A 25,832-nucleotide genomic window follows, 5' to 3' on the forward strand; every position below is an offset into this window, starting at 1 on the left:
CACTTCTTACTACATCAGTGTGTGTCAGGTTTTTTATTCCTTTGTTAACAGTACCGGGTTACACTTACACTCTACCTTTTCTGTTTGTGTATAGTTTTCTTTTAAAACTAAACAAAATGTGCTTATAGTTTGTAAAGCACATTCTTGAACTTTTGACAGGAAAGATATAAATAGGGCTGGCTATTCAAGTTTTTCTTGTCGGTCATTTTACTGATTGTTCTCAATGTCGATGAGAAGCAGCTCTGGCTGTCTGAGTAGAAGCCCCGTTTTAGCTTTTACTTTGAACCAATTTTGCCTCCAAAACATGGTCTCAAGTCGTTATCAAGTAAACTAATGTGATATTTTATCATCAATGAGTGGTGAAATAAGCAGAAAATGGGGAATAAAGAAAGCCAAAGTGAACGTTAATAATTTACAAACTGAATAATCAACCCTCAACAAAGTCACTTCGACTGTCTTTGTTCAAACGGCCATAGAAGCCAGTGTGTGGAGCTGGAGGGCGGTCGGTTTGAGCAGCTGGCGTAGAAGGGCCAGCGAGCCAGTGGCGCTGGGCCGTCCCGAGTTAAGCACGCTCAGTGGGGACTCATAGCTCTTTCCTACTTACGTGCTAGGGTGTTGTGAGGAGCAAATGTGAAAACTAAAAGAGCTGTGGGAGCAGTGAACGGTCTCACAAATGCAAACAAATAATGATTTTAATTGTGGATTTTATCCTTGTAAAAAGCAGTTGTTCAGTATTGCTGTAAGGTAAACTCTTCAGAACATGGGCAGCTTCTTATATTCTTTACTGATAATTTCCTATAATTTTGTTTGCAGAACAGATCCTGCACCTTTGTCTGAATTTTGTGTTTAAAAAAACTGATGAGAGAGCCCCCTCTAGTGTCTGAAATACTTGTCCTAAAACATTTGCGTCGATCATGGGACATTTTAGGAATTAAATGAGCTGTTTTTTCCTTTCACATCTGGACATAATTTTTTTTTTTTACTTTTCATTTGGAGGGAGGGAGGGTTTTTCTTTTTTTAAAAAGGTCACCAGAATTATGGGCAGGGTGTGGATTGAAAGCAGTAGAAAACATGGGAAAGGAAGGCCCAAAATGCTATTTCTACCTTTTTAGAAATAGTTATTTTTGAATGACTTGGAAGAAGGCCAAACTATACAGTGTTGTTTTGTTTTAGCTTACATTTGTTTCTCAATTGAGTGCAGCTTAAAAAAAAACTTTGTTTCGGAATTCTTTATGCCATCAGGTCTCATCTTAAGAGAGTTCTTTCCAGTTTCTGAGAGCAACAGTTTTATTGGAAAATGGCTCTAAAATAGAGCCCGATTCTCTTCGTGGAAGTGTTCTTTGTTATTGCCATTGTCCTATGTTTCTGTGGACATACTTTTTAACAACATTGTGAGTCTGTTCTAATGCCAAGTTGTCATCTTACACAGTTCCCATTTTTTTCAAACCAAGGAAGCAGAGAGATTCTGAAATCATTGGCTCTCTGCCACAGCTCCCTCTCAACACACAACACTCAAACACGGGCCTTCGGCTTAGAATTTTGGGAAGGGTCACGGAAACAAGGCCTTTTTCATTTGACCCATGGGCTTTTGTACCTCGAACAAGGAAAGTGGTGTTCTGAAAGCTACAGCATTTACGAAGGCTCCAGTGAAAATATTTCATGTGCATGGACTAAGAGATTAACTTCTTTCACCTTATTCTCCAACAAACTAAACAGTGCAAACAGATTTCAAGTGCCTTCTGGTAATGAAATGCTTGGATGAATTATAATCCTAATTGCTATTGTTCATTCACACAGCTGCATTTTGACACTTTTTAACTGCCTAAGCCAGGGATTCTTCAGCCACTAGGACAAACAAGCATTCTGAAATCCTTCATTGTATGACATCTTAAACTGCATATCTGTCATTGGCTGCCTTGATTTTATTTTGATTCCATCGTTGACAAAATTAAGAAAATGTGATTATTTATACATAAAATTATTGATGATAGAATCATTATTGGATTTTTATGAAAAGTCACTTATTAATATCCTTAAAATTTGAGGGAGGCCGTGGAGATTGTGTTTTTATTTTAATCCCAGGGAAATAATTTGTATTTATTTTATCAAGCTAGTTGATATTTTAGGAGGCACTTTCTCCAAGGTGTGAAAGAAAATAATAGGATTTTGCTTTTCTTCCTTAATAGAAGAGTATTCTGAATATCTAGAAGTCAGGTTTATTTTGTGGTTTGGCAAGTTGTAATTGTATGCATAATGATTCCTTTAAAATTTGACTCAAAACTGTTGATAACTACTCTGTTCCTTCCTGAAGTGTTTGCAATAAATCTGAAATTTACATTTCTTTATATTTGAGAAAGATTTGAGTGCCATCTTTAACAAAACCTTTCTTATTTAAAAAGCAGAATTTTTTGATGACTGAAAAACTGTACAGCAAAAATTAGGTATATTAAAGTAATAGTTACCAAATTCGGATCTTTCACTATTTCTAAGACTTAATTTTAAGTGGGAGATTTGAATTAGCATATTCATTGGCATCTGTTGTAACAATTGTTTAGTAGTAATTGGAGCTTTAAATGTCAAATTATTGCTAGTATTCTATGTCATATTTAAAAGTATTTCTTTATTCCTCAGAATGTTTCGGAATTTTTAAACCCATTTTAAGCATGAGAAATTGCTTTAAAAAGCAAACAATTTTGCCATCTCATGTCTTAAATTTAACATATTCTTTTAAAAGTTAATCCCTTTTATAAAAATATTAATGTTTTAAAATTCTAATAGGTGATTATTGTCTCTAATAGTAAAATAAGAGCTAACATTGAGCACTTCTTATGTTCAACACTGCAAATAAGTACCATTTGTAGGCTATTCTTTAAGCTATAATTTTTCTTATTTATTCTGATTTTGCATTTGAGAAAGCTGAGTTTAAAAGGGTTAAAATAATTTTGTCAAAGGTTATTACAATGTGAGTGAAGTCAGATCTTTCTGACTCCTAGAAGCCATGTTCTTGACCACTGCTGAAGTCTTAAGTGAAAGTTAAATGCGTTGTCATAGTCTCCTGATGGGTTATCATGTAGCCATTAAAAGAGGTTTACAGTGCCTATAGTGAGGTTGCAGATGTATGTGATGTAATTGAAAAAGACTAAGGGGTTACAGTTATATGTTCATAGTGGTTCCAAACATTTTTAGAGTGTTATGTTTATTTGTCACTGCTTTTTAAAAATATATAAATAATGTCCCACTGTTATATAATTTTGTCAGTTAATTTGCCAGATCTTTAAGACTGCACACAAACTACATCTCATCAGGAAACTGACAACTTCAGTTTTAATCAACTCTAGCATGTTCAGTTTTCTTTGTAATTTAACCCCAAACCATTTTTTACTGGGCTTATGCCAGCTCTAATATAGTCTATTATCAGGATTCTTGAAGAGGAATGGAATAGTAAAATCTTTTTAAAGATAACTTAAATGTGTTATATAGTGTCCTTAGGGTAGCTAGTGCACAAAAGATATTTTCTTTTCCACTGTAGAGGTATCTCATTAGGACACCCAGTTGTGTCATTATTAAGTTTTCATGTGTTTCTCAGTTTTGATGCTAATCTCTGTGCGTATGTGCGTGCATTTTTTTCTTTGCAGCACCAATGTGGTTATGAATTATTCAGAGATCGAGTCTAAGGTTCGAGAAGCAACGAATGACGATCCTTGGGGACCTTCTGGGCAACTCATGGGAGAGATTGCCAAGTAAGTGATAATTTGACTCAGCAGTGCAGAAAGAATCCAACCATCTTTACACAGAAATGTGAGATTTGCTTTCAGTTTTAAATCGTTTAGCTTCCAGATAAAATTTTTGCATAAACATTCAAATATTAACGAAGGAAGTTTTACACAGGGTCATTCCCCTTAAAAATTAGCTCAAAAAGTAAAACAAAAAAAATCTTTTTCAATGACATTTATAAACTTACTGTAGTTTATACCATGTAAAAATTACATGTAACAATTAGACAAATGTATATAAAATAACTTGAAATAACTTTATGAAAATTGTTTCCTCATGAACATCTGGACCCACTATGCCAGTGAATGAGGGACTTGTGAAATATATTAATTAGTGGGGCTTACAAATGTGTTAGATGTTAAAATATAGGAAAAACATTCTTAAGAAAGCATATCATTAAGTTTTTTTAAATTAAGTTCACGTATAATTTTTAAGCTCTTTAGGAAAACACAACAACTTAGAACAAGCCTGCCATCTACTGTCAAAATTGACATATTGCAAGAAAAATTATTCTCTTTTCAGGGCTACATTTATGTATGAACAATTTCCAGAACTTATGAATATGCTTTGGTCACGAATGTTAAAAGACAACAAAAAAAATTGGAGAAGAGTTTATAAGGTATGGGCATTTGTCTATTGTTATTATTTAACATGTTGAAAAATGCTTGAAGATTTAAGGTATTTGTAGTTATTACGAAACACATTAAATCCTGGAATATCCTAAAACAGGTTTAAAAAAAGATTTGCTCTTCGAGTTGTTTTCTAGTCGCCATAAAAACTATTCTTAAAATGTTTAAAATTAACACTACTTCTAAATGTTGAATATTTTTATTATATGGTTAAAGTTGTCCCAACTAAAACCAGTTGTGCATATCGAAAGTAACGAATCTGCAGCAGTGTGCATATTTAGGGTGTGCACCATCAGCATGAAAACTGCAGGCCAGAATGGTCTGTCATCTCCACAGAGGAACGTGCCTCGTTTGTAACAGTGCCGTTCAGTGTTCTGCAGCGACACTTAGCTTATGGGGATCTGTCTTTATCTCCTCCTGTAATGCAGACTTTTAAACCAAGATAGTCATCTGTTCTTCCACTCCCACCATCTTTTCTTATTTCTCAGAACAAGTTTGTGCTTTCCAAAATGATACATAACATTTATCACTGAAACTTTGAAAGCAACGTTTCTGGCTTTCAAGACTGAAAATCAGTGCTTTATTTAGTTACATGTTTTTTATATTATTTATTTCTGAAAATATTCACTGTTATTTCTTCAGACGGTATAGTAGTTGCAATGAAATACTTGAAATGTCTATAAATTAAGTATTTTTTAATTAGAGTTAAAAATTTTGGAGGGGTGTTGGTAACTTTTTTAAAGAATTCATGGTATGCTGAGAGTTTTTACCAATCACTTTTACCAATTTAACTAAATTTTACAGATCTAACCATCTTTATGTGAGGCTTTCTCTAAGCAAAGTTAAGTTCAAAATACATGATTCACTGATTTTCATTGTAATCAGAATAGTGCAACATTCACCACTATCTAATACCAGCACATTTTCATGACCTCAGAAACAAGCCTCATAAATCCTTTTTTCTCTTTATTTGTTAGCAGCAAGTGTTTGAAACAAAAGCCACATCATTACTCATCCCCCACAATTAAATTTTATCTACGGAAAATGCTGTGGGATCTTACAATTACCAAGTAATTGTTCTCTTTAAGTTTTTAAAATTTATTGATTTTAGAGAGGGAGAGAAGGAAACATCCGTTTGTTGTTCTACTTATTTATGTATTCATGGGTGGATTCCTCTTTGTGCCCTCACCAGGGATCAAACCTGCAGCCTTAGCAAACAGGGAGGATGCTCTAGCCAGTGGAACAACCAGACACGGCAGTAATTGTTCTCTTTCCACTGCACTCTAACCACGCACAGCTCTGGGATGCCCAGATGGAGAGGAGAAACTGCTCCAGCTTTCTAAAGCTTAGTGTTCAGTGTATATCATACATTCAGATATTTCTTAGGACCAGAATTATATTTTTTATCTTCTGACACATGGTATCCAATGGGTCGTTTATTTACTATACTTGGTGTAAGAGGAACTTCAAACTGATAATAGACTGTATAGAGTCTAACGTATGATGAGTTTCCTCCCCCCCAACACAAATGAAGATTATTTATTTGCTAATGTTGAAATTATTTTTTAACCATTTACCAAAACTCCACCAGTATTTATTTTGTTGAATCATTTGGTGTTTTGTATTTTTACAGTCGCTGCTGCTCCTAGCTTACCTCATAAGGAATGGATCAGAACGTGTTGTTACAAGTGCCAGAGAACACATTTATGATTTGCGATCCCTGGAAAATTACCACTTTGTAGGTGAGCAATAGGAAAACCTTATAAGCAAATTAAAACAGTAGTTGGAGTTGTCAGTCACCTGAACCAGCTTAGAAGCTTCTCCGCTCTAATTAGAATGTGACTGTTGCTGGTTGTGTGACGAGTGCAGAATCCAAGACGTGGGGCCCTAGAGTATTAATTAGTGAAGACAAGAACTTGCAGAAAAGACCGGCTAATAACAACAGAACCAACACAACATGAGTGTTCGGGTTTATATTAAAATATGCACTGGAGACTGGTCCCCTGTGGTGTCCGTAAAGGAATAGCTTTAATCATATGGGAAGAAAAGGTTAGAGCTCCAAAACACACACATCTGTTTGAAGCTGTTTTTTTTCCTCCCACCAAATAATATTTACTGTGCAAAGGCAGCAAGACCAGAGTGTGTTTTGAATGTGAAAGAAGATACAGAATGAACCACATTTCATTTTGTAGTATACTCCAGTTGAAAGCACTTTAAAAAAGCAGTTTTTCAGCTATACTAAATTCTGGTAATTAGTGTTTCCAAACTTGTATTGGGAAAACCAAAGCATTTGGGTGCTTAAAACCCAAAATGTGAGTTTTAATAACTGAAGTGAGTTTCGTGAGTTTTGATTTTTTTGTTAAAAACCATCAAAAAAGAAAATAACATTTGTGGATATAAGTCCATTTTGTGTGGTCATCATTAGTAATCCTTTTCGGTGGATCTTGCATTGATCTCGTGTAGCACTGTTATCAGTGGTCCTTTCTAGTTCAACTTTACAGGCTCTTATAAACCAAAATTGCATCTCAAAACTTAGAATTTGCTAATGAGGAAATGACAGAATTTAACAGCATAATTGCCTCTCTGTTAATTTTAAAATACTGGTTTCTTCTGTGGAAATTTTCGTTTCTGTTTTTTGTATTAAAGGGTTTGATAGAGATTATCTGAATTCTTAAGGTTTTGTTTCTCCCTTACCATCCTCACAGATGAGCATGGCAAGGATCAAGGTATAAATATTCGCCAGAAGGTGAAAGAATTGGTTGAATTTGCCCAGGATGATGACAGGCTTCGTGAAGAGCGAAAGAAAGCAAAGAAGAACAAAGACAAATATGTTGGAGTTTCCTCAGAAAGTGTTGGAGGGTTCAGATACAGTGAGTATCAGAAACAGACTGGCACCCAGCCACCAGTTTAGCTTCTGGGTATATTTTAAGAATCATTGAACTATGAAAGACCAAAATGCTATTGTTTGGGGGTTTTTTTTAGGAATGCCTAGAATACTAAAATATATGTAATCGTCATTTTGGCTCTTATTATATGAATCTTAGGAATCTTTCTCTTTATTTAGTGTGCTCAAGAATATGATATTTGGTGGGTTCAAGACTAAGATTTTAACCATTAATTGTTAATTAAATGACCATATCTTTGAGTTGATATACAGAGCACAAAACAAATACATACCCTTACCTCTTGGTGTTACCATTCTAAAAATGAAAAAAGTTTGAGCAAGAAATTAATCTTCCTAATTCGAAACCAATTTATTTATCTGTTTTTGGCCAAAAATAGATACTAAGCTTCTGTAAGTGGGCTCAGCCTCAGTCTTCCCCCTCATCAGGCAGTGCATCAGTCTGACAGGAAAGGGACCGACGGCGTCGTTCCTAGCACATCGCAGAGCAGCTAGCACGTTCATCTCCCAGGTTTATTTTCAATGTAACGATGTCGTTTGCCTAAAAGAGATCGCTGAGCGCTTGAAACAGAGAGGGTTCAGAACCGCTCTCTTTCCCGGCGTGCCTCTTCTGACTCGTGGCTTCGCAGCTCTTCAACCCCGGTCGTTGGGGCCTGCACAGCCAGGCCGGCACTGTGCACACACACTGGGGCTCTCCAGCTCCTCCCACCTGTATGTGTGTGTTTGGTTTTTCTGGGACCTCACAGCTTGTCATTGGAACTGTACGAAAACCTTCTGTTTTTTGTCTTGTGATTACCTGTAAAATAATATTTTCACTCCTTCGCTCCTCTGCTTTCTTGTTCACAAAGAGAATGCTACCCTTTAAGTTGTTGTTAGAAGATGTCTCTAACAGCAGAAACGTTTCTTTTCTGTCTCAGCATTACATAAAAGTGAATTCTTGAATTGGGCAAAAATATTTACCTTAATTAAATCATGTAAATATGTTTTAAAGTTTCTATTTATTTGGGGGAGTAAGAAGTTTTTGGATTATTTGCCCAAGTAGTTATTTTATTCTTTAACTTTTCAAAGTAGCTGTAGCAATTTAATGTGTTCATAAAATGTGTTCATGAGTAGAAACTGCTATTTGCAACTCATTTCCTCATTCTATTTGCTTGTAATCCTCTTTTTTACCAGCACATTATATAATTAAATAAATTTAGAAAATTGAATACATTTTCAGAATACATCACAGTGAACTATGTGTGGTAGAGATAAGAGTTGAGTGGCCTATGTATTTGCATCACATTCTTTTATAAGTTATTTTCAGTATATGTATATGCTTTGGAGACTTAATTAATCAACTTTAACTATTTTATTTGGGGGGGTTTTTTTTTGGTTTTTTTTGTTTGTTTGTTTTTCATTTCAGCATTAGATAATATCATGCCAACATCCAGGATTTTTGGCATGCCTTTAGTATACCTACCACACTAATCAGTTTCATTTTCAATGCCTTTCATTTTTCTGATAAATTCTTTTTCAGAGTTTAGTTTATCATATTGTCACTGGAATATTACTGGAAAACCACTGTTTTTATAAAACCATCCTGGTTTACATTTATGTAAGAAACTTTATTTTTCATGTTCTGTGTACGTTGGTGGTCACTGTCAGATTTAGTAGACATGTATTAAAATTCTCAAGCTCTTACACGGAATCCTGACTTCACAGTTTCAGCAGGCACTTCAGGACGGTGCTTTGTTCAGTCTGCAAAGGAGGTGTGCGCCATCAACTCATTTACCAAAGCTGAAGCAAAAAGCTCTCTCACCCACCTTGGGATGATTTTGTTGCTTCTCATTGCCCTTCCCTTTTCTTTCCAACCTGCCTTAATTTTCAGTGTTTTCTTCTTTTTAACCTCATGTGATTTTCCTGTACCTTCTGTTCTTGCCTCTTGAGTTTGGACATGAACATTGGAATGGAAAGGTTCCTTCTAATGCCTATAATTCCTTTCTTTGGACCCCAAGGTCAAGGACTAAAACAGATCCTGACTTTTGGGAGTTTTGTTTGCTGCCATGATCTGTTCCCCTCACTTTCAGATTCACCTTGAGGCTCCCTAGGTTTGACCAGCCCCAGTGTGTATCTGTTTGAACTGCTTGAGCATATTTCATGATTCCAGTCAGTGTAGCTTTGGGTAATTAGAATATTCTTTTCTTTTTACTCTAATTAAAAGATGCTTTCTCATGTCGTAAAATCCATTGACTTATTTTTCTAGTTTGATACTAAGGAATGTCTTTATAGCACATTGAGACATGTAACAGGTAGAATGGTGTTTCTTATAGCTTGTGTTTTAAGAAACTTAGCTGTCCGATACTTTTCTAATAACTGAAAACATTGAGAGGAATGAAATATAATTCATTAAGTGACTTTGGTAAAAACAGATTTCCGTTTCTACTTGGCTTATGTAGCCTGTGTTGGTTTTTGTGTTTCCCTCTACTCCTTTCATCAGCCTTTAAGAACTTCCTGATAGTGCTGTGCTGTGCTGTGCTGTGCATTAAGGTCATGTAAGTTTTCATAAGTGAAAGCTTTTGAATCTGCGTTCCCTGCCACTTACTGACTGGCACTGCCTGCTGTGTCTTGCTATAATTGTGTTGATTCAGCACCATGGGAGCTTTCTGTTTTCCTTTGAAAACTATTTTATTATGAGAAAAGCTTCAGAAAGAACTGTAGACACGTTTTGTATTTAATGGCCTTAGAGTTGCTTCTTTTTTTAATGCTTTATATAGGTGAAAGATATGATCCTGAGCCCAAATCAAAATGGGATGAGGAGTGGGATAAAAACAAAAGTGCTTTTCCATTCAGCGATAAATTAGGTGAACTGAGTGATAAAATTGGAAGCACAATTGATGATACCATCAGCAAGTTCCGGAGGAAAGACAGAGAAGACTCTCCAGAAAGATGCAGGTACTCACATTTTGTGTTCTGGGTCTCTCAGAGAGGATGCTAAATTTGTGCAGCTGGGTTGTTTTGTTTTGGGTGTTACCATTGTTTGAAGTTCAGTTTTTTCCCCTAGTTTTACTTTTTAGATTGCAAAAAAAACTGCATAAATTAGAGTTGTCATAATAACACAAAATTTCCCGTTACTGATATCTTGTATTACTGTGGTTCATTTATTACCAGTTGATAACCAACACTTGTATATTGTTACTAAGTCTGTTGTTTGCATTAGGGTTCACCATGTTGACAGTTGACAAATGGGTAATATCCACCATTACAGAACCATATAGAAGAGGGACACTGCCCTGAAAATGCCCTGTGCAAAAAATGGAATGGTTTATGAATTTGCACATCATCCTTGCACGGAGGCCATGCTGCTCTTCTCTGTGTTGTTCTGGTGTCAGTGTGTTTGCCGCTGGTGACTGACTGTGGCTGTTTTGAAGATGCTGAGTCAAACACTGTTTGAAATTAGCACCGACACACTTTCGTGTTGTCTGTGTCCATTTATTTCTAGTTTTCACATTTCCTGTGTGTTTATTCAGACTATTTATTGGACTTTTTTTCTCAATAAGAACTTTCAAAGCTTATTTTTCACTTGGGCATCAGATTATTCAGAGATCTAAGGTATTGCTGAGGGTTAACAAAGTTTATTATATTAAATTTAAACAAAAGTTAAATGGTTTGAAATTTAACTCCTTCTGTGACATTTCATTAGGATTCTGTGCCAGTGTATACCAAGGAAAAAATCCAAATGGATTTTTGGACTAAATATATTTTGAGTATTTTCATAAATTACATTTTCTAATGGTAGGGCATCTTTTATTTAGTTTTATATAAAACTAAAATAGCACTTAGAATAGCATTTTTGTTCTACTTACCAACATAGCTATCAGTTAGTTTTGCTGCATGTTAAAAGGGCAATGTATACAGCATTTCATTTGCAAAGCAAGTGTTACAAGACTTTTGTCGTTTCTGCTTCCAAGTATCTCTATTTGATAGGCTAGAGAAAGGATTTTACCCTTATTGTTGAGAAGTAAAACCTGAGGCCCAGTCAGGCAGTGTTGAACTTGCCTAAAATGAGTTAGTGAGCATTCGCCAGGTGGCTCAGTTTGTTGGAGCATCATCCCGTGTACTGGAAAGGTGGTCGTTTGATCCCTGGTCAGGGCACATACAGGAGATAACCGACTAATGTTCCTCTTTCAACATCAGTGTTTTTCTCTTGAAAAAAAAAGATTATTTATTTTCAGAGAGAGGGGAGAGAAACATCAGTCAGTTGCTTCTCGCACACCCTCAGCCAGGGATCTGGCCCACAACCTAGGCATGTGCCCCGACCAGGAATCCAACTGGCAACCGTTCAGTTTGCAGGCCTGCACTCAATCCACTGAGCCACACTATCCAGGCCTGTTTCTTTCTCTCTCTCTCTCTCCTCTCCTCCCCCCCCAAAAAAAAATCAATAAACGAATCTTTGGGTAAGGATTTAAAAAAAAATAAGTGTTAGAAGTCTTCAAGCAAGTTCTTGTAATATTTTGGCCATGTATTCTGTTGCTGTTTTCTGAAGTGTCAGAATCAAGTAGATCGGCTGTTTAGACGTTGGACTGTGTACGTTCTCATGTTGTTTCCTCTGCCTTTCCACCCTTAGTTTTTCTTTCCGTGCTTTTGTCTTCTTATTCTTTCTTTTTCTTTGTTGGCTCTAAGACAGAATCTGCTGGAGTTCATAAATCTTTTATATAGAGTATTCAAGTTAAAGAGTGAAAATATAGTGTATATTATTTATTATAGTAATTAAAGGGCACCTCAAGGACTTTTACACCTTGGAGTATTTGTGAGAGAAGGATAGTTTTTAGACAAAGTTGCATGTAACCTTTTTGCCATATTACCACAATTTCAGACTCCTTAGTTTATTATTAGATTTAGGAATTCTTGAACATAAATGAAATATAAGGCTTCCATTTCACTGTGTGCCAGTCAGGTTTATATTCTCAACTTAAAAAGAATCATCTTGATTGAAATAAAATTGTACATCAGGAAGGTAGGAAATTTCTGCTTTACTTATAGAACTGATGGTGGGATTCTTTAGGTCATTTATGCCAAGAAATTATATAGTAAGTGACAAGGACTTATCAATTATCAGAACTTGAAGATTCCTGCTTATAGATAAAAATACATTTAATGCCTTTGCTGTGTGTTAGAAGCCATGCTTTTTGATCCTTGATTTATACAGATTTGGAATGAAACAATTTCAATTGAGTTTATATTTTAGTAGAAATTGGCTTTAAATCAGACTGAGTTAAATTTCATCAGTGATAATAGTCATAGTTTTAAAGAGAATTTTCAGTAATTAATTTTACCGTGGCTGGTCCAGCTCAGTGGATTGAACACTGACCTGAGAACCAGAGGGTTCCTGGTTTGATTCCCAGTCAGAGCACATGTCTGGGTTGCAGGCCAGGTCCCCAGTAGGGGGCACGTGTGAGGCAACCATTACCTCCCTGCCCTCTCTCTAAAAATAAATAAATAAATAAATAAATAAATAAATAAATAAATAAAGGTTCTTTAAAAATTCTTTAAAAAATAAATAAAATTAAGTAATGTAGATAATGGAACATGGTTTAGGTATTTCTCCCTGTGTCCTACTTGCATCAAAAACAAACAAAAACAAAACAGCATCTTATTACTGGAGAACAGGCTAGTGCTGGCATTTTTAAATTCACGGCATATGAGAAATCCAGTTTCTTGTTATGTATTTTTTCTTTTGCACTGTTTTAAAAAAGAAAAAATTTTTGATGTGTCTGAAAAATTATTTCAAAAAAGTTTTAAGTATACATAACTTTTCTATAAAGTAATTTTCATAGTTATATAAAAATTTGATATGCTGTTACTGTAGTGAAAAAGAGCACAATTGTTGTGAAGTGCATGACCTTACACCACAGGTGGCAGACATAAGGCCTGGGAGCCGAACCCAGCCCTCTGCCTTGTTTCTGCCCAGTAACAGACCCGAGCTCCTTGCCCCAGTTAAGGAGTAGTTACATTTCTACAGTCCTACCATTACATCCAGCCTTTTGAAGGCATCCGCAATGCCGATGTGGCTCCTGGTGAAAGTGAGTTTGACATTCCAGCCTTACACTTTTGTGCATTTACAGATAGTGTTTAATCATTTGAATTCAAATAAGGTAGTATTTAAAAGGTATCCATTGAAATATTTTACTGTGTATTACATTAGTTAGTATATGAGAGTCAATGACAGAATTAAGTTACATAAATAGAACTACTTCCACACAACCCATTTCAAGAAAATGGTCCTCAAATGCAGATGTTGGAGCTCCTAGGGTCTCATAAGTTGATTCTGATATGATAATTCTGTTATTTCATTTTTTAATTAAGCTTTAATCTATAATAAATAAGCAGTGGAGTTATTGCAGACATTTTTCATTTGTACACATGTGTGTAAGTACTGTTTTATAGCAGTGTTTTAGACTCGCCCGGGGAGTGTGCCCGGCCCCTGCGTCCTCTCCCTGGCACCCGCAGAACATCACTCAGACAGCGAGGGTAACGTTCTGTCGATCCCTGTCAGCCAGTCAAAGTGTGGAGTTTCAGAGTTACTGTATTTGAAATTCTTCAGCTCAAATCACTGAGGACTCCATTTTAAAGTACTCCCTAGCCTTATTATTTTGCTTCATTTTTAATAACTTTTAGCGACAGTGATGAGGAAAAGAAAGCAAGAAGAGGCAGATCTCCCAAAGGCGAATTCAAAGATGAAGAGGAGACTGTGACGACAAAGCACATCCATATCACACAAGCCACAGAGACGACCACGACCAGACACAAGCGCACAGCCAACCCTTCCAAAACCATTGATCTTGGAGCAGCAGCACATTACACAGGGGACAAAGCAAGTCCAGATCAGAATGCTTCAGCTCATACGCCTCAGTCTTCAGTTAAGGTGGGAATGGCATGAATCTACACATTATACACAGTTGCATTCTTGTGGATTACTTTTAGAATTACTGCATTAGTAGGTTTGGGCATTTCCAAGTAATCATATTAACTACAGATCTTTTGGCATGTATTACTCTGAGTCATTAATAATAAGTAATCTCCTGGGAGGAAGAAATCTGTCCAGTTCCTGAATGATTGTCTGCACTTTCTATGAAAGTAGAAATGATGCTTTGGTTCACTTGGGAAAGGTTGTGAATCAGAATTTAGTCCATCTGTTTCCTTCTAGACATGGTTACCAGGTACGATGAGATCCACCAAGGAAAATGTGGAAGTCTTTGGAATTTATAAGAAATAAATGAAGAAAGATGGCCAAAATAGATACCTGGGGGAAACGGCCTTGTTTGGCACAGAGGAGGTGCCTATGAAGGGAGGCATATTTGTTTGCAGGTCACTGCTCTGACCAGGGGCAGCTCTGACGCATGTCATTTCCCCATTTGTTTTTCATTTACCACAGAAATGGAAGTCCGACTGCTAGATACCTGGCCATGAGCTAGTCTTTTAGACAGAAATCTGCCAAAGAGGGAGATTTGTCCCCAAAGGCTAAATTGTTATTTTGTCAGTCTTCCCCCACTCGTGTTAACTTGTATCTCTGCATCAGAAGTAGCTCAAGTTTGGGAAAACATTTTGCTAAGGTATCCCTGCTAGTATAGTAGTAGGTGACTCTAAAATTAAAGGTAGTCCTACTTAGTGTCAAAAACAGGTATCATGTTAACTTTTGCCAAATATCTTCTGGTATATAATTTCATTCATATTTGCTCTTTTTAAAATTTGGGTGAAAATTTCAAAATTATAACTCAACTTTAGTTGAAGTTAAAAAGGGGAAATGGCTTGTTCTTCTTTCTCATCCTAGATTTTAAACCCCTGTTGTGGACACAGTTAGCTTACAGATGCCGTCTGTGTGAGGTCTGGTAGTCTTAACTGAAATCCACACGCGTGGCGGCTGTCATGTGGAAGATTTACTTAAGGTCACATGAAGAAAATTATCCCAACTGCATAATGTTTTAACAATAAATTAAGACTTTTATAATTCATAGGATTTTTAAAGTATCAATTTTTTGTAGGTGGTTACTCTGCCATAAATATTTTATATCTGTAGTGTAAGCTTTTTGATTTTGTTTTTAGAAGGTCGACATCCTGAAAAAGTTTCTCAACTACTTCAGATCACTTTTGATCTCAAGGTCTTTTTGAAACATAATGTAGTACTTTAGTGGACAAAGCTCAGATTAAAGGGCCCAGGAACTCGCCAGTGTTTCCCTGTTGCCTAGCAATTCTGATCTCATTTAGTGTGTACACACTGAACATACACATGTGCTTCAGGGTGCTTGGCACTATGGGGAAGAGAAGAACTACATAACAGTTCCAGCCCCATAATTCCGTTTGGGAACTAGATGTAAAATAATCAGATGGCAAGGTACATCATACAACAGAATTATACTGGCTTAGTAAACAGTTAAGTGTTGCTGAAGTTCACAGAATCATAGAATGTTAGAGTAGGATAGGATCTTGGCCCCTCGTCCAGTAGATCTCAGACCTTCCTGAGCATTAGGATTTCTGAGGCAGCTTTGTAAGACCGTATAGGCCAAGATTCCACCCTGGGCATTTAAGGCTCGGTATATTGTGGTAAGGCTGGGCACAGGTATTTTTTAGTGCTTCTCCTGATTCTGACACATAGCGCGGTAAGACTTCTGTTTCTGTGGAAGGTATGTGTTCCAGTGTGAAATGCAATAAAAAAAATGACTTAGGAGAAAAGGAGTGTGGATGTTACAGACTTTTACAGTGCTGGGAATAGAACTACTTAAAAATTCTGTCTCTCCATGGGATTTCAAAGTTATATCTGTTGGGGTATTTTTTTCTTTTTTTTTTCCTCCCAGAAAACTAAATCTGCCCCTTTTAAGATAATTATAGGTATTTGTGTCTAAGATGGAAATTAGAATAGAGCAGATTAAAAAAAATAGTAGAAATTTGGTTTCTAAGCTTATTAGTTTCTGTGTTTCAGACTTCAGTGCCTAGTAGCAAGTCATCTGGTGACCTTGTTGATCTGTTTGATGGCACCGGCCAATCAACAGGTAAGCTTCCACATTGGCTCCTTCTTTTTCTAAGATTTTATTTATTTATTTTTAGAGGGGGGGGAAGGGAGGGAGAAAGAGAGAGAGAGGAACATCAGTGTGGAAGAGAAACATCAATCGCCCAACTGGGGACCTGGCCTGCAACCCAGGCATGTACCCTGACTGGGAATCGAACTGGAGACCTTTCAGGTTTGTGGGATGACGCTCGAACCACTGAGCCACATGAGTCAAGGCAGCTTATGACCCATGGACAACGGTGTGGAGATTGACTGTGGAAGCCAGAGGCCAGCTAGGTAGACAAGAGCAAAGGGGGAAAAATTGGGACAACTGTAACACTAATAAATAATACTAATACCAATAGTTTATTATTAGTGTTACTAATAGTCCCACTATTAGTAACTAGTAGTTACTAATAGTAACACTGATAATAAAATAAAATTTAAAAATAAATTTTTTAAATGTCAAGGAATGAAAAATAAATTTCTTTGCAATATATTTATTTTTAATATGAAATTAGCCTTGAACATTACTTGAGGGGAATTGTCCAGTTGCCTAAAATAAGGAAGGGTGCTTAAATATTTGACCAATAATTTATTAATCTCCTTAATTTGTTTAGCACTGAGTATTTGGAGTCCTCTGCTTTCTCTATAAACAAAATGTACTGCTCTGCTTATGTTACTGTCTTTTGCTGAATATTAATTGTGGCTGTCAGCATCAGCCATCCCTAGAGTTCATCCATTTATTCAGCAAATACTTGTTGAACCAGACACAGGTCTGTGTGCTGGAGGTATAATGCATAGTAAGAGAGTTCTTGTCCTTGTGGGAGGTCAAGTGGTGGAAGTACAGTAATTGTTATTCAAGAGTCACAAATAATTACTTAATTACAAACATGCAGAGTGCTTTTGAAGAAAGGAGCATTCTATGAAAGTATGTAACTACCTATCTGGCATATTTTAAGAGGGCTGCAGCAATAGAATAGTTTGTTTACCAAGATTTTCTCAAGATAGGATTAATGATGTCTTCAGTTTGATTACCAGTATGTGCTAGATTTTGAGTAATTCCCTATAAATTATTTTCAAGAAAATTTATATTTTAGGTTATATTCAGTGGTTATGGAATTCTCATAAACTCCTGTGTCAAAACAGCTTAAGAAATAAAACTTCTCTTTAAAGACGTTCCTTCCCAACCTGTTTAAAGTTCATTTCACATTAGATTGTAGATGACAAGATTGGCATATAAGTAATGAGCATAGTAAATACACTATTCCTAGTTGTGTGTAATGATTCTTTAAAACTGTGTCTAAGAGGAAGTCTGTGATAGAAATCAATTAATATAAGTCTCCTGCTATTTTCTTCTTCTCCTTGCCTAGTATCATACAATTCTTGGACTGAGAGTGAACTTCATAGGGTATCTTGTTTAACCTAGTTTCTGAAATTCTTTAATTCCCCCATTTCCTTTTTTTCTGTAATTGTAAACTCATCCTAAAATTATTAAACTGCACGCCCAAGGTTACAAACAACTACATTAGTTTTTTAAGCAATATACATGCTTTTTGTATAGTTACGATTTTAACTCATATTAAGTGGCAGTTAGCATGTATCATGTACTACAGTGTCACAGAATATCAGCTCTTCTGGACGTCTGGCATGAAATATTAAAGAGCCCCTTTCGTACATCTTTGGAAAGTTTTAATGGAGCAATCAGAGAGGAAATAACTAGGAAGGTCAGATGAGTTGGATGAACTTTCTTCCTCCGTGATACCAAGATTGCTTTGAACAGTGAGAATTATTAAGTAGCAGCATGTTTCCTTTGCTTAACAAGAAATCTTTGAGTGGTTTTTCTTCTCCAGTACTTACAGTAGATTGATTAATTAAATAGAAATAGCAGTTAATACAATAACTAAGACAAATTAAATCTGGAAGGTTTCTTGCCTTAATGTTTATCTTAGTATTCTCTTTTAAAAAGCAGCTGAATGTGGGTTGACATCAGAATTATTTTCTAAAGTTTATTTCCTTTTTGAAACTGTGTGTGTATAACCAGTTTGTACAGAGCCCCCCCTCTAATCAGGACATGAATTTTGTTACTCAAAATCTCCATTTAAATATCTCAGTTATATATTCAAAATTGAATTCAGCAGCGGAAATCTTTAGCAGTGCTAAATCTTTAGCACCTACACAGGAGAAGGTTTAAGAATCCACCATGTTGGCATAGCTATTTGGTGTGCCACTGGGGGTCGTTTACCAGCTGTGCCTGTACTTACTGCAGTGCCATCGTGTACATCATGTGGACACGAACTATAAACCTAGGCAGGTATGGCATCTGTACGGCTCACAGATAGATTTCTCCTCTGAGAAAATGTTCGGGTCATCATTTTTGTAGATGTTATTACATCCTTTTGTTAGCAGCTTCAAAAGTATACATGTGGTAAAAATAATTGTAGGACATCTACCAAGTATAAAAATATACATGTGAGCCCGTTCATCAAGATTTACTTGAGACGACCTTGATGAATGTCCCACTGTGGTGATGTTCTTTTAAAATCTGTACTCAAATGATATTTTGATGGCTTAAACACATAGGACATTTCTAATAAACTAAATGAATAAAATAAATAAAGTAAAATAAATACCACTGAATTAAATGGATAATTTCAAGTTTTTAGAAAAATAAGCCATTTAGAAACAGAATGCCAAAAACCATTTCATTTCATTTTTTTTAAAGTACATCTCACTTTAAAAGTCCATGTAGTCTCCTTTGTCCTTTTGCAATTAAGGAATTTAGGTCATGGTTAACATACTGTTAAATCAGATATTTCTAGTACAATAAATAATGTTGAAGAGAAAATACACCAAAGTCAGTATCAATAGAAAGACATTATATGACTTGCATATGTTATGATTTCTTTTTTAAGTTAAAAAATCTTTAAGGTATATCAAATCCAACATTTTCATTACACTTACATTTGAACCTGTTGTCTTGTAACCAGTGATCACTGAAGTGTGTTGGGGCTGTTTCTGTGACTGTGAACCACCTTGTTCCAGCGTTAGCACATCAACATGTGTAAGAATTTCCTGGGAGTTGTCTCTCATTTAAATCACATTTACAAAAGCAAAAAATTTTAATAACTCTTTTTACTATAAAAACAGTGCTCATTCTAGGAATTTGATGGAAAACAAGTGATTCACCATAACTTAGAATCATAAAGTCAACTATGAATTTTGGTGAATACTCTTTTTTTACATACACTTTCTGTATATTCAGTCAGTATATTTTACCATTTATTGTGTGGCAAATCTTTTTTGGGGCTTCTAAATAAGGATTTTTATTTTTTATTTTTTGTAAACTGCTTTTCAACCAAGATCTCACGACCATGTCCTTATGATAGTTGGCATTCTTTTATAGGCCTTTTAATTACTTTATAATCTTAACATTGTATGGTCGGATATACTATGGTTTATTTAGCCAATCAATATCTTTCTGTGTGTGACATTAGGTTTTTAGGGGTTTTTTTCCTCCAAAATTTTCTATATTATAAAGTAGTGAAATAGTACTTTTCAAAAATCTTCCAATTTAGTAAGGAGAAAATAGTATTTCATTTTGCACTTGTTTGATAACTGAGTTTAAATACTTTTTATGTTTTTATAAGTTAATCATAACTTGTCTATTTATGTTCTTTGTCCATTTTTTCTTTAGGGTGTTTATCCTTATTGATTTTTTAAAGAACTTCTTACATTAATTCTTTGTCATATATTTACATGTTTATTTTCATTTAAAATTTTTTTTAAGTATTAGAATTCTATGTGCAAAACTTTGTTTTATAATGTAACCTAGATTAAATTTTTTATTGAAGGAAATTTTCATACGTAGTTTAGCTGTATTTTTCCTGTTCAGATTGCTTTGGAAAATACGTGTTCCCAGCTGGTGATTGTAAATAACCTTGCTGCCCTGAAAAGGCAGATGGAAATGGTTCATTTGTAATGACAGCTCTCACGTGGGAATCTTGAAGGATAGCTCTTGCTGTGAAATTCAGCAGTCTTCTACACGCAGCCATTTTTGGTAGACTCTTTTATTTAAATTCCCTTAGAAGTTATCTGGGAAAATGCCTAAGAACAGAAAATTTCTATTGAGTCAAAGCATTGGTATGAATAACATCAATGCATATGGGTATGGATAGTCTCCCCTAGGAGAAAGTCTGTTCCTACATGAAATACAAAGATTTTTAAATTTTAAGGTAGTTTTCAGAGTTGAAGACCATTGTGTAAAATAAATAGCAGCATAATCTGTGGCACTCCAGATTAGAGAAAAGTTAAATTCTTTTCAAGGAAAGGTGGCTTCTGTCTGTAAAATACTTGTGCGGATGTGTGTTTCCATTCTTTACTCCCAGTGTTCTTACTTAGTCATGTTAAAATCAGACTCCCTTCTAGTATGGGTGGAAAGGAATAATATTTCCTATAGGTAAGTTGCGAATGTGGCATAATTTCAGCATAGGTGTTAGAAGGAAAGACAGTAGAATAACCAAAGTAGGTAATTATCTGAAATACTACATTCAGGATATGACAAAAATAAGTATCTCGCCCAGCTTGGAGTTGTAGTCTGTAGTTACTCGGTGCCTTTATCCACAGCATGAATTTTCTTACGGCTCAGACTGAATAAGATTTGAAAAAATTCCTAACTTGTTTGGCATAATAAGTTACATATTGATGCTTATTCACTGCTTGGATGAAGCAAATTAAAATAATCCCCAATTTTCAAATCCTTTAATGTCATAGTAAGTGATTAACTATTATTTTGTTACCTGATAGTGTACTTTGATCAATATCCTGAACATGAAGGGACATTACAGAAGACAGCTTATGAATATTAAGCAGCAACTGTTTATAACATTCGTTTCCCGGCTATTTTTATTAATGTATGTGCTTGTTTAAAATAGTTCAAAAATATAGGTCATTGATCTTTTGTGCCCCTTGTCATATTTTATCATGATGTGTATGCCTATAAAGAAAACAAACACTGCGATATTATCCTTTGGATAAAGCAGAAGTAGATGCTTGAGCTGTGGTGTTGATAGGGAGTGGAGAGCCTTGGCCTTGGTGGGATGGGAGTTAATTCATGTTGGGTGAGAATATATGTGAATATGTGCGTTTGTAATGAGGTGAAAGAAAGAAGAATTAGTTATGCCTGCTGATAGTTGACTACAGTAAATGTGCATTAAAAAGAAATACTAAATACATATGTATCTGAAACTGATTTGTTCCTTTCATTACTGCTGGCCATTTATTAAGAAGGGGAGATGGTTCTACTTTAATTAACCCAGTTGAGTGTAGCAGATGGGGCAAAATGTCTTGCAGCGATAAGACAATTCAGAAATGGCACCAGATGTTGAAAGCCGTCCCTGGTGGTGTTTGAGTGCAGCCCAGATGTTCCAGTCCCACCTGGCTAGTTTCTAAGCACTGCAGGCTAAGCAGCTGGGATGTAACCTATGTAATGTTCAAATAACACTAAAAGCATCATAATTGAACTGCTGCTCTAAACTTCTAAGGCTGTGACTCTTAAGAGGTGAAATCTTTAAGGACAAAATAAGGACAGCTATTTACGGTTTTAGATCCTTTGGCTGTTGCTATTTAATTGATAATTGGAGAGAGGTGAAATGTTAAAATTTAATAAAATGTTATTGTTCAAACTGTAGATAAAAGTAAATATTCTTACCCATGTCGTGTTTCCAGATAAGAATGTGCATGGGAGTGTGACGTTACGCACACAGAGACTGATTTGCAGCCTTCTGCTCTGGGTCTCACCCTTTACAAATGCCAGTCGAGAAATATCAAAATGCTATTTTTCATGTAATAGAAATGCAAATATTTGCTTGCTCATAGAGTAAACAGTTTTTTCCCTAACTTTTATTTCTTTTTATTTCAAACCTACATAAAATTTTCCATATTCTCTTTCTTTTTGGTGGTTGTTTTATTGTGTACTATTTATTTATTGTGTACTATTTGAAAGAAAATTGCAAGCAGCATGATGTTTTGCCCCTAAAATCCTTCAACACATATCTTTTTACAAAAGGGCATTCTCCTTTATAATCACCATATAATTCTCATACTTGGGGAACTTCACATTAAAACAGTTTCATTGTCTAATAATATACAGACAAAATGCAGATTTCCCTGGTGTCTCAACTGTGTCAGTCCAGATAGCACTTTCTGAAGAACCCAGAGTCCAGTCCAGGACCGTGCACATCATTTACTTGTCCTGCTTCTTCAGGCTTCTCTACTTTAGAGCAGTCCCAGTCCTTTTACCATTAATGATGTTGACATTTTCTGAAGTCTTCAGAGTTGTTTTGCAGAATGTCTTCAATTTGTATTTCTCCTGTTCATTCCTCATCACTAGACACAAGTTAAATATTTTTGGCAGGAATTTCTACATGGGTGGTGATGGCCTTTTCAGTTCCGTACATTAGAGAGCCCATGAACACTATTTTATCCCATTCTTAAGTGTGATCACTTATTTAAGTTGTTATCCATCCAGTTTCCCCATTGTAAAAGTAGTTTCATCCCCTTGTATTTACTAAATAAGCGGTGGGGTGATGTTTTGAGATTATGTAACTCTGTTACTTCCCAGCAACATTTTACCCAGGCACTAGCATGCATGGAGGATTGTTATAAAGAGCATATGCCTGTGTTATGTTCCTGAAATATGAGTGAAGGGTAACTGACCACAGTGCTGGTGTCAGTTATTTACTAGATGCGGTACTGAGGAATGTAAGTCTGTGGTAGCTTAAAGGGACCATGAAAACGGAGATCAACAAGCTGGCTCTTAGGATGGGTCCAGACCCGTCAGTAGTGGGCATTTTTTACATGTGGTGCTAAAATGGCTTCCTGAAATTACTATCAATTGTTTTGTGATTCTAACAATTTAACTTTTTCCTCATACTTAATTTCTAGGAGGATCAGCTGATTTATTTGGCGGATTTGCTGACTTTGGTTCAGCTGCTGCATCAGGCAGTTTCCCTTCCCAAGGTATGATCCGATTCCATTGGCCAAAGTCTAGCAGCAGTGAAAAGGTTATCAAAACAAAACAGCTCCCTTCCACATCAGCTTTTTGGCATTTTCCTCCATACAGTATTTGTAATTCTTAATGGGTTTATTCAAGGTATATTATTGGGCCAGTGTCTTAATTGCTCCACATGAATTAATTTGGTACAAACCACTGAGATACACTTCAAGTGTTCTTACTCATAAGTAATTCCTATTTAGCTTTTTTCAGTGGGGAGTAGGGAGTTTGAATAAGCATTAATAATCTCTTTAGCAGCCAAGGGTAGTGGGATTTATGTTTAGCTTATGATTTTCATGAACGAAATTCAGGGACGTTGGTTATGGGCAGACTATCTTAGTAAAATTCATTTCATTATGATTTAGATATCTTAAGAGCATTTCTATGACAAATGACTGAACTTCATTTTGACACATCCTTAGCAGTTGAACTTTAGGCAGAACTTCTCACTCTGTGTTAGTTTAGACATTTAAAAGCGCCCAGGGGTGTCCACCTGCCGGCCACATGCAGCCCAGGGTGGCTATGAATGCAGCCCAACACAGAATCTTAAATTTACTTAAAACCTTTTTTGCTCATCAGTTTTCATTAGAGTTTGTGTATGTAATGTGTGCCCAAGACAAGTCTTCTTCCAGTGTGGCCCAGAGATGCCAAAATGACCACTCATTGTGGTGGTCATTTTACAACACATACAAATATTGAATCATGAGGTTGTATACCTGAAACTGATACAGTGTGCATGTCAGTTATACTTCAGTTTTTAAAAAAGAAAAATCAAAGCCAACATCCAAGCAGAGTAGAAACTTAAACATCAAAGATTAAGGTGAATAGCTTGTCTTTTTCCCCTTTTTTATCTTAATGCCTCTACCATAGACTGTGGTAGCTAGTTAACTTTGGGAAAGCCCTTGAGCCTCCAGCTTCTAAAACTGCGAGTCATGCTTCTTTTAGAAGTATGGTTATGCCTTCCTAAGGGTTAATACCTTACTTTAGGCAAATCAAAGTAGAATATAAATACTGCCCCAATTTTACAGACTGCCTGTGTAATTCTCCAAGTTTTTATGTATATAAAGTTGCCTACTATGCAAATAATTCAAATATGTTAATGTTGCTAAGTGATACATCTCTTCATTCATATGAATGTGATTACTACAGCTTGATCACCACTACACAAAGGGCTGAAACCGTTCAACAATGTTTGATCATTTCCGAACAGTGTATGCCCCACTAGAAATACCTTCCTCTGATTAATCACCTCAGATCAAGTTTTCACATGGGCAACACATTTTGTCCCAATTTCCATTCTATTTGTTTTATATATCAAACAGACACAAAACCAACATAAAGTTTACCTTTGTCCAACAGTCTTACTTGTTAGTTTAAATTGTTTAATATATACAGCTAATTGTAAAACTCTTAATTCAGTCTTTTTTGTAAAGAATATCAAAGACATATTGTAAAACCCTGAGGTTATGAATATTAGCTGAGTTCTTATATTAAATTGTTGGTAGAGCTTAGGGTTTCTAAGTGAATTATTTTCTCTTTTGAGGGTGTTTATATTTTAATATGGTAAAGGAAGAATATAATTTTAAAGACTTGATGTTCTTTTGATATTTAGCATAAGACACAGCATCACTGTAGTTAGTTTACCTTTTTACCTAGACATAATGTATTTCCAAGTTGTAAGTGAACGCAGAGTACAAAGAGATGGTGCTTATTTAAAAAATATATTTTATCGATTATGCTATTACAATTATCCCATTTTCCTCCCTTCACTCCCTTCTGCCCCACATACCCCACCCACCCTGCACACCCCCTCCCACCCACATTTCCCCCCTTTAGTACGTCCATGGGTCATACATACAAGATCTTTGGCTTCTACATTTCCTATACTATTCTTACTCTCCCCCTTTTTATTTTCTACCTAACAATTATGCTACTTATTCTCTGTGCCTTTCCCCCCCTCTGTCCCTCTCCCACTCCCCTGTTGATAACCCTCCATGTGATCTCCATTTCTGTGGTTCTGTTCCTGTTCTAGTTATTTCCTTAGTTTGCTTTTGTTTTTGTTCTAGGTGTGGTTGTTAATGATCACGAGTTTGCTGTTGTTTTACTGTACATATTTTTTTCTTTTTGTTAGATAAATCCCTTTAACATTTCATATAATAAGGGCTTGGTGATGATGAACTCCTTGAACTTGACCTTATCTGAGAAGCACTTTATCTGCCCTTCCATTCTAAATGAAAGTTTTGCTGGATAGAGCAATCTTGGATATAGGTCCTTGCTTTTCATGACTTGAAATAGTTCTTTCCAGACCCTTCTTGCCTATAAGGTCTCTTTTGAGAAATCCGCTGACAGTCTGATGGGAACTTCTTTGTAGGCAACTGCCTCCTTTTCTCTTGCTGCTTCTAGGATTCTCTCCTTCATTTTAATCTTGGGTAATGTATTATGATGTGCCTT

At 35.8% G+C, this 25,832-nt stretch overlaps 1 protein-coding gene and 1 non-coding gene across 5 annotated transcripts in view; one reads left to right on the plus strand and one right to left on the minus strand.

The window, feature by feature from the left end:
- CLINT1 (clathrin interactor 1) overlaps positions 1-25,832 on the plus strand; it is a 57,214-nt gene that overhangs the window by 23,363 nt on the left and 8,019 nt on the right. For 3 of the 4 annotated variants that reach the window (XM_037152226.2, XM_037152227.2, XM_037152228.2), the window contains exons 2-9: positions 3,636-3,740; positions 4,297-4,393; positions 6,037-6,145; positions 7,109-7,273; positions 10,062-10,239; positions 13,963-14,209; positions 16,262-16,331; positions 23,273-23,347. In XM_037152226.2, the coding sequence (XP_037008121.2) occupies positions 3,636-3,740; positions 4,297-4,393; positions 6,037-6,145; positions 7,109-7,273; positions 10,062-10,239; positions 13,963-14,209; positions 16,262-16,331; positions 23,273-23,347 (1,046 nt within the window). The remainder of the gene's footprint in view (positions 1-3,635; positions 3,741-4,296; positions 4,394-6,036; positions 6,146-7,108; positions 7,274-10,061; positions 10,240-13,962; positions 14,210-16,261; positions 16,332-23,272; positions 23,348-25,832) is intronic. The other variant, XM_037152229.2, reaches the window with a different exon arrangement.
- Positions 10,594-10,697, minus strand: LOC119054391 (U6 spliceosomal RNA). The gene has a single exon (XR_005083508.1). It is a non-coding gene; the product is annotated as a U6 spliceosomal RNA (small nuclear RNA).

Source organism: Artibeus jamaicensis, unplaced genomic scaffold (assembly GCF_021234435.1).
Source record: "Artibeus jamaicensis isolate MK-2021 breed Jamaican fruit bat unplaced genomic scaffold, CSHL_Jam_final contig_432, whole genome shotgun sequence".
NCBI classification, from domain to species: domain Eukaryota; kingdom Metazoa; phylum Chordata; class Mammalia; order Chiroptera; family Phyllostomidae; genus Artibeus; species Artibeus jamaicensis.